Source organism: Myotis lucifugus, unplaced genomic scaffold (genome assembly GCF_000147115.1).
Source record: "Myotis lucifugus unplaced genomic scaffold, Myoluc2.0 scaffold_354, whole genome shotgun sequence".
Taxonomy (NCBI): domain Eukaryota; kingdom Metazoa; phylum Chordata; class Mammalia; order Chiroptera; family Vespertilionidae; genus Myotis; species Myotis lucifugus.
In genome coordinates, this window is record NW_005871402.1 from 85610 (window position 1) to 102782 (window position 17173).

General features: G+C 41.1%; 1 protein-coding gene across 1 annotated transcript; it reads left to right on the top strand.

Annotated features, from left to right (window-relative positions):
- Positions 1-3104: 3104 nt before the first annotated feature.
- LOC102430876 (pre-mRNA-splicing factor CWC22 homolog) lies at positions 3105-5484 on the top strand. Its single transcript, XM_014466715.2, has one exon. The coding sequence runs from the start codon at positions 3148-3150 to the stop codon at positions 5482-5484; it is 2337 nt and encodes a 778-aa protein (XP_014322201.1). The 5' UTR covers positions 3105-3147.
- Positions 5485-17173: the final 11689 nt, after the last annotated feature.

Consider the following 17173-nt stretch of genomic DNA (forward strand, 5'->3'; position numbering starts at 1 on the left):
CTGCATGGAGTGACCAGGACAGCAGGGGAGTTAGTGAGGGACAACCAAATGACTGAACAGCAGGGGGGGCAGTGAGGGGTGACTAGGCTGGCAGAGGGGTGACCAGGCTGGGTGATCAGGCTGGCAGGGGGGCAGTTAGGGGTGACCAGGCCAGCGGGAGGGGAGGGGCAGTTGGGGGCAAACAGGTTGGCAGGGGGGACAATTGGGGGTGACCAGGCTGGCAGGCAGATGCAGTTAAGGGTGATCAGGCTGGGGGCCAATAGGGGCAATCAGGCAGGCAGGCAGGTGAGCAGTTATGAGCCAGCAGTCCCAGATTATGAGGGATGTACAACTGCCGGTTTGGGCCCGATCCTAAGAACATCCCCCAAGGGGTCCCAGATTGGAGAAGGTGCAGGCTGGTCTGAGGGGATGCTCCCCCATGCACGAATTTCATGCACTGGGTCTCTAGTCCTATATAATAAAAGGCTCATATGCAAATAGACCGAATGGTGGAACAACCGAACAACTGGTCGCTATGACGTGCACTAACCACTAGGGGTGATGCGCGGAACATGGCAGACATCGGCCGTGGTAGGATTGTGGAGCAGGTGAGTGGGGGCACCATACCAAGGAGGGGCACTGGTTGCTGTCATTGGAGCAAGCCTCTGATGGTTACCGAAAATTCTTTGCACTGACGCACAGCAGTCCCACCCAGCACTCGCAACTGCTGCCATTTGCACCCACTGCCAGCACCCAGTGCCGGCCCCAATTGCTTCGCACTGTCTGCAAGTGCAAGCAGTGGTTGCCGGCCCCGATCGCCCCTGAGGGCTTCTCCACATCCCCCTGCTCCTGAGGGGCAATTGGAGAGCAGCCACCCCTCACACCTGGTGATGGCGCTGGCTCCAATCACTCCTCACTGTCAGCAGGTGTGAGCAGGACTGGCACTATCAGCGCATGGGAGCGGCAGCAGCAGGAGCGGGGCTGCTGGCAAACAGGAGACTGGGGGCTGCGGCTGGAGGGGCTGGGTGGGGGCGTGGAGGATGGGCCAAGACCCGGTCCTGTGCCCACCGCAGCCTCGCAGCCCACAGGTCTTTTCAAGGTTCACAAATTCATGCACTGGGCCCCTAGTTAATGAATAATAACACAAGAATATACTCTGTTTTGTATACTCACAACTGTTTGCCCACCATGTATATTATTTTCTAAACAAAAACATTAAAGATGTCATTGTTCTGCATTTCTGAAATTTTTAAAATATCTATCTTATTGGAAGAAACTGAATTATTATATTTGTGTTTGCCTCTCAATTGTTATAATATTCTGTTTTGGTTGAAATATATGAATAAATTCTGTCCTCACAGAGATAAGGGGCAATACTTAATAGCCTTTTCAGATAATTGTGAAATTCTAATTTAATAGTATAAAAAGTTCAACAAGTGATAGTGTCTTTAAGGGTTAATTAAAAGTGGAATCAGAACATATATCTCTAAGCATTTTGTTCCCCGTATATTCATGAAGAAATGAAGGTTAAAAAAAGTAAATTATTCTAATGTATTATTAAGTATTAAAATAGTTTTGACATTACATAGCATTGAAAAGGATCTTAGGGAACCCCAGGTATCCCCAGGCCTAGTGTTTAGAATCACTGTTATAATCATTTAAATTAGTTTTAACGGCACCTCATTAAAAGGGTGTTTATATATTTATTTTTTAAGGATTACAAATAAGATTATATATTTTAATGCATCACTTAGAAATTTTTCAAAATCACAATATTTAAAATAATAAAAAAAATGTCCCTTAAAAACAAAATACTACTACACATGGTTGACATATTTACATTAATCATTTTGATGTTTGGGAAATTGATAGAAAGTTGTTCCATTTATCAAACTTAATATGTAAAAGAGCATAATCTACCAAATAATTGAAATAGATATTTGAATCCTAGGAACTTGTGTCACTGCTATGACACTTTGCTATAAATTCTCTTTTTTTCTTTATGTCACTCCAAAATATGCACTTTGGCATATTGACTATTTTATTTATTTGCTTATGTATGTATGTATTTATTTACTTATTTATTTACTTGGATTATTGACACAATTACACATATTCCTCATTCTTCCCCCACCCCGACATACACTTTGCCACCTCCACACAGCACCCCCTTCCTCCTGGCCATCACCACACTGTGGTCTGTGTCCATGGGCTACACATATATGTTCTTTGACTAATCTCTTCACTTGCTTTCATCTATACCTTCCCCACCCCTCAACCCCCTATCTCTGTCAGTCTGTTATATTTGCCTGGCCATGACTCTGTTTCTATTTTGTTCATTTATTTTGTTTATTATATTCCACATATAAATGAGATCATATGATATTTGTCTTTCTCTGACTAGCTTATTTCACTTAAATCTCCAGATCTATCCATGTGTCTCAAAAGTTTAGAGTTCCTTCTGTGCCGGAAGCCAGTCCATCCTTGCTGCTTGACACAGTCACTGCAGGGAAGAAACATCTGCACAGCATATGTTTCAAGGGACCTGGCATATATGGCATACTGTTCTTAATATGTTTGCTCCCTTCTTAGCGTTATGTGTTTTAACCAAGGTCACCTCTCTGAGAAAGGTTGTTTCCCCAGGTGGGGATTTTTCCCTGGAGTTAGGGAGGGAATAAAACCCCTTAACTAAGTGCCAGGTGGGTGATTAATCACTTTAACTAGGAACAATCACGCTTAAGATACATAATCTTTACTTAGGATAATCTCCTTCAGTTACTTCCTTATAGCTTAATAGAACAATAGAGTAACCTTGGAATGGAGATAAGAAACGCCCTAAACTTTGGAATAGAATGGATAGGATTAAAATCAACTGGTATAAATACAGATGTAACAAGACAATAAACACAGAACTTGGCTGGAAATCCTGGCTAGAGAACCTGGCTAGGCTGCTGATCAACTGAAAGCTGTCTCCGTGTCATTCCTTCTTCACTGACTCCGTCCACACCTTTTGGGAAGCTCTGGACCTGCTGGGGCTGGACCCCAACATTTGTTTATGTGATCCTTGCAGACAGTAAAAGTAAACTGTCAGAGAATTCATACCCTTTGGTACTTGTTATTTGGACCCGCTTAAGGAGTCTGATTGATAGGATCAACTGGCAGCAGAAAATGAAAAGTAGTGTGGCACAGATAAAACATTCTTCAGGTCATGACAGAAGGGAAAACAATAGTTCATATCAGAGGACCATCTCTCCAGAAGACAGATATGCAAAACAAGAAAGATCCCCACGGGATAGAGATTACTTTGGGTACAGCAGGTCAGACAATGAGCGTTCAAGAAGAGGACGTTCTTATGATGACAGCATGGAGTCGCAAAGTAGGGACCGAGAGAAACTCAGAGAAAGAGAAAGAGATGTGGATCGGAAAAGGTACCGGAAATCTTCATCGCCTGGGAGAAGCCCAGAACCATCGGTAACCCAAAGTTCCTCTGCTCAGGATGAGCCTACTGCAAAGAAGAAGAAAGATGAGCTGGATCCTCTTCTTACTCGTACTGGTGGAGCATATATTCCTCCTGCAAAGCTCAGGATGATGCAAGAACAGATCACAGATAAAAACAGCTTAGCATACCAGAGGATGAGCTGGGAAGCTCTAAAGAAGTCAATTAATGGTCTTATCAACAAAGTCAACATTTCTAATATAGGTATTATTATTCAAGAACTCCTTCAAGAAAACATAGCTAGAGGGAGAGGCCTGCTGTCCAGATCTGTTTTGCAAGCACAGAGTGCTTCTCCAATCTTCACCCATGTTTATGCAGCTTTAGTGGCTATTATCAACTCAAAATTTCCACAAATCGGAGAATTAATCCTCAAGAGGTTAATTCTTAATTTTCGGAAAGGTTATCGAAGAAATGATAAGCAACTTTGTCTGACTGCTTCAAAATTTGTGGCACATCTTATTAACCAAAGTGTGGTACATGAAGTTTTATGCTTAGAGATGCTCACTTTGCTCCTGGAAAGACCAACAGATGATAGTGTTGAAGTAGCTATTGGTTTTCTCAAGGAATGTGGCCTCAAATTAACACAGGTGTCACCAAGAGGTATTAATGCTATATTTGAACGCCTTCGAAACATTCTCCATGAGTCTGAAATAGACAAAAGAGTTCAGTACATGATTGAAGTGTTGTTTGCTGTAAGGAAAGATGGGTTCAAAGACCACCCTGTTATTCTAGAAGAACTTGACTTAGTGGAAGAAGATGATCAGTTCACCCATATGCTTCCTCTGGAAGATGACTATAATCCAGAAGATGTTCTTAATGTTTTCAAGATGGATCTTAATTTTATGGAGAATGAAGAGAAGTACAAAGCTATTAAGAAGGAAATTCTTAATGAAGGAGATAGTGACTCAAACACAGATCAAGATGCTGGAAGTAGTGAAGAGGAGGAGGAGGAAGAGGAGGAAGAGGGAGAAGAAGACGAAGAAGGACAAAAAGTGACTATTCATGACAAAACAGAAATTAATCTAGTCTCATTTCATCGTGCAACTTATCTTGCTATTCAGTCAAGTTTAGATTTTGAAGAATGTGCTCACAAATTGCTGAAAATGGAGTTTCCTGAAAGCCAAACGAAAGAACTCTGCAACATGATACTGGATTGCTGTGCTCAACAAAGAACATATGAGAAATTTTTTGGCTTATTAGCTGGGCGATTTTGCATGCTAAAGAAAGAGTACATGGAATCCTTTGAAAGTAAATTCAAAGAACAGTATGATACCATCCATCGCTTGGAGACAAACAAATTGAGAAATGTTGCTAAGATGTTTGCTCATCTTTTATACACTGATTCACTTCCATGGAGTGTTCTTGAATGTATAAAGCTGAGTGAAGAAACCACTACGTCCTCCAGTAGGATTTTTGTTAAAATATTTTTCCAAGAACTGTGTGAATACATGGGTCTTCCTAAACTTAATGCAAGATTAAAGGATGAAACCCTACAGCCATTCTTTGAAGGGTTATTACCCCGAGATAATCCCAGAAACACTCGTTTTGCCATCAACTTTTTTACTTCTATAGGTCTTGGAGGTTTGACAGATGAATTGCGTGAGCATCTCAAAAATACACCAAAGGTCATTGTGGCACAGAAACCAGAAATTGAGCCAAATAATTCCTCCCCCTCCTCTTCCTCTTCTGCATCCTCCTCGGCAGAGTCCTACTCCTCTGCTTCTGGTTCGGACAGCAGTGACAGCAGCTCAGAGTCTTCCAGCAAAGACAGCGATTCCTCATCCACCAGCAGTCAGAGCTCTGCCTCAGCTAAAGCTATAAGAAAGAAGAGACAAGGGAACACCAGAAGCAAAGAAGTAGATAAATTTATCAGGAAACAACAAATAAATGATAGGAAGCAAGAAGAAAGAAGATCAGAGCAAAGGCACCAAGAAACAAGGACTGAAAGAGAAAGGAGATCAGAAAAACTCAGAGATAAAAATTCAAGGGACCCAAATAGGAGAGACTGACTTACAGGAGCCTGGAAGGGACCTAATGTACTTTTAACCTGGGGGAGAGGATATGCTTGTATATTTCCACAGGTCGCAGACTCACCTGTGTGGATTCCAGACCGTCTAGTCCAACCTTATGTCACTCCACCCTCAATCTCCGCCTCCTCCTCCTCCTCCCCGGTATCATCCATATCAGCCGACCCAGAGGGCAGAGCTGAGTCCTCCCCGGACGCCGACACCATCATCAAGCATGGCCCTGTGGACCCTTTGATCCAGCCATTCAATGCGCTGACACTTCGGGAACCTGTCGCCAGTGACGCTGCCCACTAGCCAGATCAACAAGGACAACCAAACCACCGACTTGAGGACAGCTGAATTCCTTGACTGAAGAGGCCAGCAACCTTCTACAAGGCTCTGTGTGCACTCCATCCACTATGTTTATTGCTGTGCTCACTATCATTGCTTGTCAGTCTTCTTCCGAATCTTAAACAACCCAATCGGAGAGGTGGCCGCTGATTTACACACTCTATCATTTAAAATATAAAAAAGGGGGAATTTGCCGGAAGCCAGTCCATCCTTGCTGCTTGACACAGTCACTGCAGGGAAGAAACATCTGCACAGCATATGTTTCAAGGGACCTGGTGTATATGGCATACTGTTCTTAATATGTTTGCTCCCCTTCTTAGTGTTATGTGTTTTAACCAAGGTCACCTCTCTGAGAAAGGTTGTTTCCCCAGGTGGGGATTTTTCCCTGGAGTTAGGGAGGGGAAAATGCCAGGTGGGTAATTAATCACTTTAACTAGGAACAATCACGCTTAAGCTACATAATCTTTACTTAGGATAATCTCCTTCAGATTTTCCTTGTAGCTTAATAGAACAATAGAGTAACCTTGGAATGGAGATAAGAAATGCCCTAAACTTTGGAATAGAATGGATAGGATTAAAATCAACTGGTATAAATACAGATGTAACAAGACAATAAACACAGAACTTGGCTGGAGATCCTGGCTAGAGAACTTGGCTGCTGATCAACTGAACACTGTCTCCATGTCATTCCTTCTTCGCTGACTCTGTCCACACCTTTTGGGAACCCCTGGACCTGCTGGGGTTGGACCCCAACACTTCTGTTTTATAACTTTGTAGTGTTTCATTGTGTATAGCTTTTTTATCCACTCATCCATTGATGGACACTTGGGCTGTTTGTTTATCTTGGTTATATATCTATATTAATAAAAGAGTAATATGCTAATTAGACCAGACATCTTCCAGACATCCTTCTGGACAAAGCCACAGTGGTGGGGGCTGAGGCAGAGGTGGTTAGTGGCGATCAGGCCAGTAGGGGAGAGCAATTAGGGGCGATCAGGCTGGTAGGCAGAGGCGGTTAGGAGCCAGCGGTCCCAGATTGCGAGAGGGATATCCTACTGCCAGGTCTAAACCAGCAGTCAGACATCCCTCTAGAGGTCCCGTATTGGAGAGGGTGCAGGCGCTGGGCTGAGGAACGTCCCCGTCAGTGCACAAATTTTGTGCACAGGGCATCTAGTCCTATATAATAAAAGAGAAACATGTAAATTGACTGCCCCTCCGCTATGCTAACCAACCAATCAAGAGTGAGTATGCAAATTAACTTGACAAAGATGGTGGGTTTTATTTGCATACACAGGCACTGGGAGGAGAGCAGAGCGGGCAAGCTGGCAGCTTGGGGGGACGTGGCTCCCTCGATCGGTCCCCCAAGCCACCAGGCAGAGAGCAGAGTGGGAGAGCTGGCAGAGTGGAGCGTCTTGGGGAACTTGTCTCCCCAAGCCACCAGATGGAGAGTAGAGAGGGAGAATGGTGGCTTGGAGGACTTGGCAGAGTGGGAGGCCATGGGACAGAGCAGAACGGGAAAACCAAGAGCGCAGGGAGCACCAGGAATTCTGGGAATAGTAGTTCTGGTGGCAACCCCAGGACCTGAAGTGGAAGCCCAGAGTTCGGGGAGCATCAAGAATGCTGGGAATCATAGTTCTGGTGGCAGATGGATCTCCTAGACACTGGAGCAAAATGAGCCTGGAGCAAGTTACTGTTGCAGTGGGGGATGGAGAGAAAGCAAAGGTGAGAGACATAAGTAAAATCAGAATGTCTAGGAAAAATTAAAGGGAAGATTCCTAAAACTTCCAGGAAATCTCCACCAATGAAGCAAAGAAAAAAAAATGCCTCTATTATTCTGTGAACAACAAACCAAACTGGGTTGGGGATCTCAGATAATTTGCTCATATGATTGCAAAGACAGACAGAAACTCCCAGATTGGAGAGGGCTCCCAGATTGGAGAGGGCGCAGGCCGGGTTGAGGGACACACCTCCAGTGCATGAATCTTTGTGCACTGGGCCCCTAGAATATATATAAAAGCCTAAGTGACCAAATGACTGAACAACCAGTTGACCGGTAGCTATGACGTGCACTGACGACCAGGGACAGACACTCAACACAGGACCTGCCCCTGCTGGTCAGAGCATTCTCACAGCAGGAGCTCTGCTCAGTTGACTGATGGGTGCCAGACGCCGGGCTCATGGCTGGTGAGCACCACTTCAGCAGCAAGCCTCTCCCGCCTCAGCAGCAACACTACCAATCGGCAGCAGCAGGCACAGAGGGGCTGGGACCGCACTGCTCTGGCTTGGGCTTCTCCCTAGCCACCTGCCGCTTTGGGCACTACTACATCCCTCGAGGGGCCCCGGATTGCGAGAGAGTGCAGGCCAGACTGAGGGACCCCACTGGTGCATGAATTCGTGCACTGGGTCTCTAGTTGTAAATAAAACTGCTATGAATGTGGGGATGCATATATTCTTTCTGATTGGTGTTTTAGAAAGCAAAATTGTTATTATTCACAAATGACATGATATATTCCACATAGAAAACCCTAAAGACTCCACCAAAAACTACTAGATCTAATAAATGAATTTAGCAAAGTAGTGGGATACAAAATTAATATTCAGAAATCAGTGGCATTTGTATACACTGGTAATGAACTATCAGAAAGAGAAACTAAGTAAACAAGCTCATTTACTATCACAACAACAACCACAAAAGATAAGGTAACTAGGAATAAATTTAACTGAGGAGGTAAAAGACCTGTATTCAGACAACTATAGGACATTGAAGAAAGAAATTGAGGAAGATACAAATATTGGAATCATATACTTGTTTGTGGGTTTGAAGAAATAACATCATTAAAATGTCCATACTGCCCACAGCAATCTATAGATTCAATGCCATTCCTATTAAAATACCAATGGCATACTTCACAGATCTAGAACAAATATTCCAGAAATTTATATGGAACCCAAAACACCCCTGAATAGCTTCAGCAATCTTGAGAAAGAAGAACAAAGTTAGAGGGATCACAATACTGCATATGAAACTATACTACAGAGCCACTCTGATCAAAACAGCTTGGCACTCCCCCCAGGAGCACACCCTCCCAGGAGCACACCCTCCCAGGAGCACACCCCTTCCCTTAACCTCTAAGGGACCCTGTGAGACTTGCAACCAAAGGAGCAATGGGCAGTGGCAATTCGTCCTGGGCTACCCCCTGAACCTGTCTCCAAGGCCCCCCCTTTCCTCTGACTCCCCATGAGACAAAGCAGCCTGGTCTTCGCTCCCCTGTTGCTTCTGCTATGTCCTTCCTTGTTTCACTCTCATAAGTATATTTTTGTTGTAGTTAATAAAGTCTTGCTTTTTTTCTACACTTTGTCAAAAAAAACAAAACAAACAAACAACTACAAAAACAGCCTGGTACTGGCATAACAACGGGCATATAGATCAATGGACTGGAACAGAGATCCCAGGAATCAACCCACTTCTCTATGGTCAATTAATATTTGACAAAGGAGGCAAGAGCATACAATGGAGTAAAGACAGTCTCTTCAATAAATGATGTTGGAAAAATTAGACAGGTACATGCAAAAAAATGAAACTTGACCACCAGCTTACACCATACACAAGAATAAATTCAAAATGGATAAAAGACTTAAATATAAATTCTTATTCTTTATTGGTTTTACTACTTTAATATGCTAATTTAATTAATTTTTTACAACTTAAAACATAATATATTATTTTTTCAATTATTTATGAAAACACTATGTCACAGGCTAATAAATGAAATTATGTTTTTAAAGAAGGTAATGATATTTCTAAGACTCTTGTTATAACATCAATGAGAGCAATAGTATCAATGCTTTTAGGAAAATGAAAATATATTAAAACAAATTATTGTCACTTTCAAATCATTTATATTTCTTTATATTAATAGGGATATATACATACTATATACACATATACATCCCATATAAATACATATGGTTACCTAGATAGATATGTATTACAAATATGGATATAAACACATACTCATTGAAATTGAATTTTTGGACTAGGACCCGGATTCTTTGTCTGCCAGAGTCAAAGAATGAATCCAGGGACAGAGAGTAGTATAGTAAAGGTGGAGATTTATGAAGAACAAGTAAAGACTCCCACGTGGGGAGAGGGGAAGAGTCCCACAGAATGGACTCCCACGTTGGGATGGGGCAAAGGGTCCCACTGAGTTCCTTTTCCCTATGGCTTATAAAGGCTGCAGATCCTGCTGCCTTGATAGCCCCTCTGATTGGTCACTATTCCCTAAGACTGGTTACTATAGTAACTCCTGGGCTCAAAGGTCAAACACCACATGGGGCAGGTGATGCCCTCCTCCCTCATTGTTCTTTTCTTTCTGGCTTTCTTTCTTTTTTTTCATTTTGTAAATATAGACCTTTTTGGCTACTTCCAGCTCCCTTGTCTTAAGTAAATGAAACTGTTGTTGCTCCCTGCACCTGGCTCCCAATCTGTAGCCCTGTGTTTTTTTATGGACCCAATTCTAAAAATGCCCTAAGCCTGCCTATATTCCCCTAAAATTCCTGTTTCGTCATCATCTGATCTTGCCTCTTGCTCAGAATCCTAAATCTTTATTACAACTGAGTTTTCATGTGGCTACAGAATAAACATATTTTAGTTTATTTCAGCTTGGTTTACACATAAGTCAATGCTTCCATTGTATCTGAGAATGCTTGTGTTTTCAAAAGCTAAGAATAACTTTTAGTGGTAATTAGCATTAAAATAATAATGAAACATGATGATCTAAAATTTTTTCATCTATTGATTTTTTTAAAAAAATTAAGCCAAAACACTATTTGTATTTTCAAATATTATTTTTAAAACCTGGCCTTTCAGTATAGTCATTGATTAATAAAAATATATTGCCCTACCTGGTTTGGCTCAGTGGATAGAGCGTTGGCCTGTGGACTGAAGGGTCCCAGGGTCGATTCTGGTCAAGGGCATGTACCTTGGTTGCCGGCACATCCCCAGTAGGGTGTGTGCAGGAGGCAGCTGGTTGATGTTTCTCTCTCATCAATGTTTCTAACTCTCTATCTCTCTCTCTTCCTCTCTGTAAAAATCAATAAAATACATTTTTAAAAATAAAAATAAATAAATAAAAATATTTATTCATATTTTCTATTCATGTACAATCATAAGTGATAAGCATTCAATGTGAAAAATAAAGTTGACCAAATTTAAGCCTTTGTGTCATGTGGCACTGCTCTAGATTAACCATTGCTGCAGGCTTGCTAATTTTTCTAACCTGGCATCGGGGCTCTACCTAATATCCTTGCCCCAAATATAAACAGAATATCTGTTTCAGCTTTGCACAGAACTAGAAGCTTACATAATGATATAATATACACTGTATATTTATAAATGATTCAAGCAATAAAAACGATGATTAAATTTAAAATGTCAAATAGTTTTATAAGAAAAATGTTTCTAAATATCAGGTATTGTAAAGCCTGTGTCATTCTCAATGTTATTATATCTTCTTCACCTAAATAGAAGGGATTTCAAACTCTGCATTTGAGAGTATTGGTAATTCCTAATCAATATAACCTTTGACCTCAAAATTGAGCCCACTGATAGACTTCCTGCTGGTGCCAGAGGGAAGTGGTTCAATAAAATGCACCATGCACAAAGTGACAGCTAGATTGAGACCTGGCTAATCAGCCTCCAGGCATGATTTTCCATCTTTACTGCCCTGACTGAGTTTCTCTCTGCTCTCTACAGTAAAAAGCACCTGGTGCAATTACCTGTGGATTGGGCTGGTGCTTTGTTTTTATGCCTGTTGACAGCTATTAGGTTTTGAGGGAGCCAGATTTCAACCCTTAAGAAATTAAATGACTGAAAATTCCACCAGGAAAAAGAGACATTTAAATTCTTAATTTATTTATAATGTACTTGAGTGACTTTGATACCGAATTTTTGGACTGGAACCTGTATTCTTCGTCTGCCCGAATCGAAGAATGAATCCACAGACAAAAAGTGGTATAGCAAAGGTGGAAATTTATTGAAGAACAAGTACAGACTCCCAAGAAGGGAGGGGGAAAAGGGTTCCACTGGGTTCCTTTTCCTAGGGCTTATAAAGGCTGCAGATCCTGGTGCCTGATATCCCCTCTGATTGGTCAATATTCCCCTTCGAGTTGGTTACTATAGTAACTCCTGGGCTCAAAGGTTGAACCTCATATCTCCTCCATTCCCTCCCTCTGGGCTTTCATCTTTTCCATCTGAATGAAGGGCTTCCTTCTCTTTATTTTGTAAATATAGACCTTTCTTGGCTATTTCCAGCTCTCTTGTCTTATGGAGATGTAACTGCACCTGGCTTCCTTGTGTTATGGAAATGTACCTTCTCCCAGTCTGCAGCCCCTTGCTTTTCCATGGACCCCAATTCTAAAAAAATCCCTAGGCCTGCCTATATTTCCCTAAAATTCCTGCTTCAACTCTACTAGATTAATTATGTGAAAAAGAGTAAATGAGAAAATGGTAAATAATTGCAGTGAGGCAAAATCCCTTGGTTAAAAGATAAGAGAAAATAATGAGGAGAATATATATATATTACATGTACCTATCTAAATAGATAGAATAAAATATTGTTATATTCATAAAATATTTTATAAAAATTAATTTGTTATACATAAATATTTATTAAATTTTGTTTTAAATCTAGAAATGTTGGTAGAATCCCTTTTACATGTTTTCTAAAGAATCCATAATTTATACTTTGAATTGGTATGTCTTATCTATAATAATAAAAGTGTAATATGCTAATTAGACCAGATGTCCTTCCGGACGTCCTTCTGGACAACTTTCTGGAGGAAGCTACAGCAACAGGGGCCTAGGCAGAGGCAGCCACTGTGATGGCGGGGGGCCAAGCCCCTTACAGGAATTTCATGCAGTAGGCCTCTAGTTTATCAAATATTGCATAACAAATAACCTACAACACTTTGTGGCTTAAAAGAAAGACTATTGTTATTTCTTAGGATTTTGTGAATTAGAATTTGGGCTTGGCTAAACTGAGCCATTTTTTTGCCACTCTAAAGCTTGGTAGACTAAGATGGCTTTAATCACTTTCCTGACCACTGGGGTTGGATCATAAGTTAGTTTTTGCTCTCTTGCCATCTTGTAACTGCGATGAAAAGGACATTTGTGGACAAGCCCATGGTCTCAAGAGGAGGCTGAGAAATAGGCATGATTGTCTTAGAAACTTCCAAGGAATCTATACAAAAAACCTACTAGAACTCAGAAGAGTTTAGCAATATTTGCCAATATACAAAATTATCTGATCTAATAAAAGACAAACATGAAAATTGACCATACCTTCTCTACGCCTTAAGTCATGCCCACCAGCCAATCAGAGCGACTATATGCAAACTAATCCAATCAAGATGGAGACCTGCAGCCATGGAGCTGAAGCGAGCAGGGGGCTTGGATGCTCCAGTGATGGAGGAAACCAAGCTTCCTGGCCGGCTCTGAGCTCCACTAAAGGCAACAAAGTTTCAATTATAGAAGATAAACCCCAGATACCTGCCTTCAGCTTGCCATGGCCACAGAGCTGGATCGAGCAGGAGCTGGCTCTGAGATCCACTGAAGGCAACAAAGTTTCAATTATAGAAGGTAAATAAATCCCAGAATAAAAAAAAATCAAGAGATAAAAATCCCATGATCATATCAATTGATGCAGCAAAAGCATTTGACAAAATCCAACACCCATACTTGATAAAAAACTCTTGGCAAAGTGGGAATAGAGGGATCAAACCTCAACATAATAAAAGCCTTATGTGAAAGCCAACATCATACTCAATGGACAAAAACTAAAACCATTTCCCCTAAGAACGAGAACCAGAAAGGGATGCCCACTTTCAGCACTCTTGTTTGATATACTATTGGAAGTGCTAACCACAGTGATCTGACAAGAAGAAGAAATAAAAGGCATCCAAATTGGAAAAAAGAAGTAAAACTGTCGTTATTTGCAGATGACATGATATTGTACCTAGAAAACCCTAAAGACTCCATAAAATACTACTAGATTTAATCAATGAATTCAGCAATGTAGCAGCATACAAAATTAACAACCAGAGATCTATGGCTTTTTTTATACACCAATAGTGAACTCACAAAAAGAGAAACTAAAAAAAAAAATCGCATTTACCATTGCAACAAAAAAATTAAGATACCTAGGAATAAACTTAACCAAGGAGATAAAGGACCTGTACCCAGAAAACTACAGGATATTGAAAAAAGAGACAGAGAAGACATAAACAAATGGAAGAATATACTGTGTTTATGGATTGGTAGAATCAACATCATTAAAATGTCCATATTACCCAAAGCAATCTATAGATTCAATGCAATCCCCATTAAATACATATTTTCACAGATCTAGGAAAAACTCTCCCAAAATTCATCCTGGAATAAAAAAAGACCCTGAATAGCTGAAGCAATCTTGACAAAGAAGAACAATGTAGGAAGGATCACAATAGATGATATCAATCTATATTACAAAGCCATGGTTCTCAAAACTACCTGGTGCAGGCACAAGAACAGACATATAGACCAATGGAACAGAACAGAGAACCCAGAAATAACCTAAGCCATTATGCTCAATTAATATTTGACAAAAGAGGCAAGAGCATACAATGGAATCAAAACAGTCTCTTCAATAAATGGTGTTGGGGAAATTGGTCAGATATATACAAAAAAATGAAACTAGACCACAAACTTATACCATGCACACACACACACACACACAACACACACACACACACACACACACACACACAGCAACAACAACAACCCAAAATGGATAAAAGACTTAAACATAAGACACAAACCCATAAATCTTATTTGAATCCATAGGCAGCAAAATATCAGACATATGTGGTATCAATATCTTTACTAATACAGCTCCTAGGACAATGGAAACTAAGGAGAAAGTAAGCAAATGAGACTACATCAAAATAAAAAAGCTTCTGCACAGTAAAAGAAACCATCAACAAAACAATAAGAAAGCCCAATGCAAGGGAGGACATATTTGCCAATTTTATCCCCAATGAGGGTTTCATCTCCAAAATTTATAGGGGAGTCATACAACTTAAGAAAAGGAAGATAAACACTCATATCAAAAAATGGGCAAAGGACCTAAATAGACACTTTTCATAAGAGGACATACAGAAGGCCAAGAGACATATGAAAACATGCTCAAAGTCACTAATCATCTGAGAGATGCAAATCAAAATGATAATGCAGTACCATCTCATACCTGTCAGAATGGCTACCATCAACAAATCAACAAACAAGTGCTGGAGAGGGTGAGGAGAAAAAGGAACCCTCGTGCACTGCTGGTGGGAATGCAGACTGGTGCAGCCACTGTGGAAAACAGTATGGAGTTTCCTCAAAAAATTAAAAATGGAACTCCCATTTGATCTGGTGATCCTACTTCTAGTAGTATATCCCAAGAAAACAGAAATACCAATCAGAAATGATATATGCAACTCCATGTTCATAGAAGCACAACTTACAATAGTTAAGATTTGGAACAGCCTAAGTGCCCATCCGCAGATGAGTGGATTGCAAAGCTGTGATACATCCACACAATGGAATACTATGCTGCTGAAAAAAAAATGAATAAAAGAGAAAACTCTTACCATTGCAACAGCATGGGTGGAACTGGAGAGCATTATGCTGAGAAAAATAAGCCAGATAAATATCACATGATCTCACTCATTTGTGGAATATAATGAACAACATAAACTGATGAACAAAAATAGATCCAGAAACATAGAAGCATTGAACAGAACATCCAACCTCTGAGGGAAAGCAGGTGGGGGGTGAGGGGGTGAGGTAAGAGATCAACCAAAGGACTTGTATACATGAATATAAGAATAACCAATGGACATGGACACTGAGGGGTGGGGGCATTTGCTGGGGGTGGGGAATGGCCAGGGAGAGGTCAATGGGGGAAAAAGCAGACATATGTAATACTATAAACAATAAAGAATTTAAATTTAAAAAAAGGGATGGCCCTAGCTAGTTTGGCTCAATGGACAGAGCCTTGGCCTGTGGACTAAAGAGTCCCCAGTTTGATTCTGGTCAAGGGCACATGTCTGGGTTGCAGGCTCAATCTCCAGTAGGGGGCATGCAAGAGGCAGCCAATCAATGATGCTCTCTCATCATTGATGTTTCTATCTTTCTCTACTTCTCCTTTTCTCTATGAGATCAATATCAATATCCATACTAATAATAGAGGAATATGCAAATTGTCTGGTATGTCCTCACGTAATGACCATTCAGCAGGCTGTGTCCCTACCCCCTGCTCAGGCAGCTGTGAGGCCCAGGATACAATAGGAGGGGATAAGAAAGGAGATGGAGAGGAAGGCAGGCTTGCATGCTGACAGGCTGAGAGGAGAAACAGAAATACAGAAAGGAAACAGGAAAAAGATGCAGGAATGGAAAGGGAAGGAAATGTGGGGCTGCATGTTGGAGGGGATGGCGACCATGGGGGGGTAGAGCAGCTTCACCCAACAAGGGGCGGGTTGCAGGCAGTATGGAGCAGGGACACCACCCAGACTCGGGAGGAGGGCGGTGGCCCCTGGCATGGGCCATTGGGACAGAGGGATGGACTGTCTGAGGCCTTCTGGAATTTTCTGCCATTATTTCTTCAAACAGGTTCTCTATTCCTACCTTAGATTCTTCTTCTTCTGGCATCCCTGTGATGCAAATGTTTTTTATGTTTCATGTTTTACCAGATGTCCCTAAACTCTCCTCCTGCTTTTAAATTTTTTTCCATTTGCTTCCCTGAATGGGTGTTTTATTCTATCTTGTCTTCTAATACATTGATTAGATCCTCACCTTCATCTAGTCTACTCTTGAAACCTTCTGGTTTCTTTATTTCAGCTATGACAGTCCTCATTTCCAATTGATTCTTATTTACTGTTTTAAGTTCTCTTTTTATGTTGGTGTAACTTCTATTAAGTCCCTTATAATTCTCATTAAGTTGCTTGTAGTTTTCACTGAATTGTTTGAGCACTCTTATTACTATAACTTTGAATTTTCTTATCTCAAAAATTGCTTGTATCCATTTCATTTAGTTCCTTTTCTGGCAATTCCTACTTTTCTTTCATTTGAGAGCTGTTTCTTTGTCTCCCCATTTTTGCTGTCCCTTTGTATTTGTTTCTATGTGTTAGATAAAACTGCTATGCCTCCCAGACTTTGTGTGGTGGTCTTATGTAATAGGTGTTTTGTGGGACCCATTGGTGCAGCCTCTTAGATCTCCTGGGCTTGGTGATCTAGGAAAGCCCCTTGCTTGACTTATTTGGG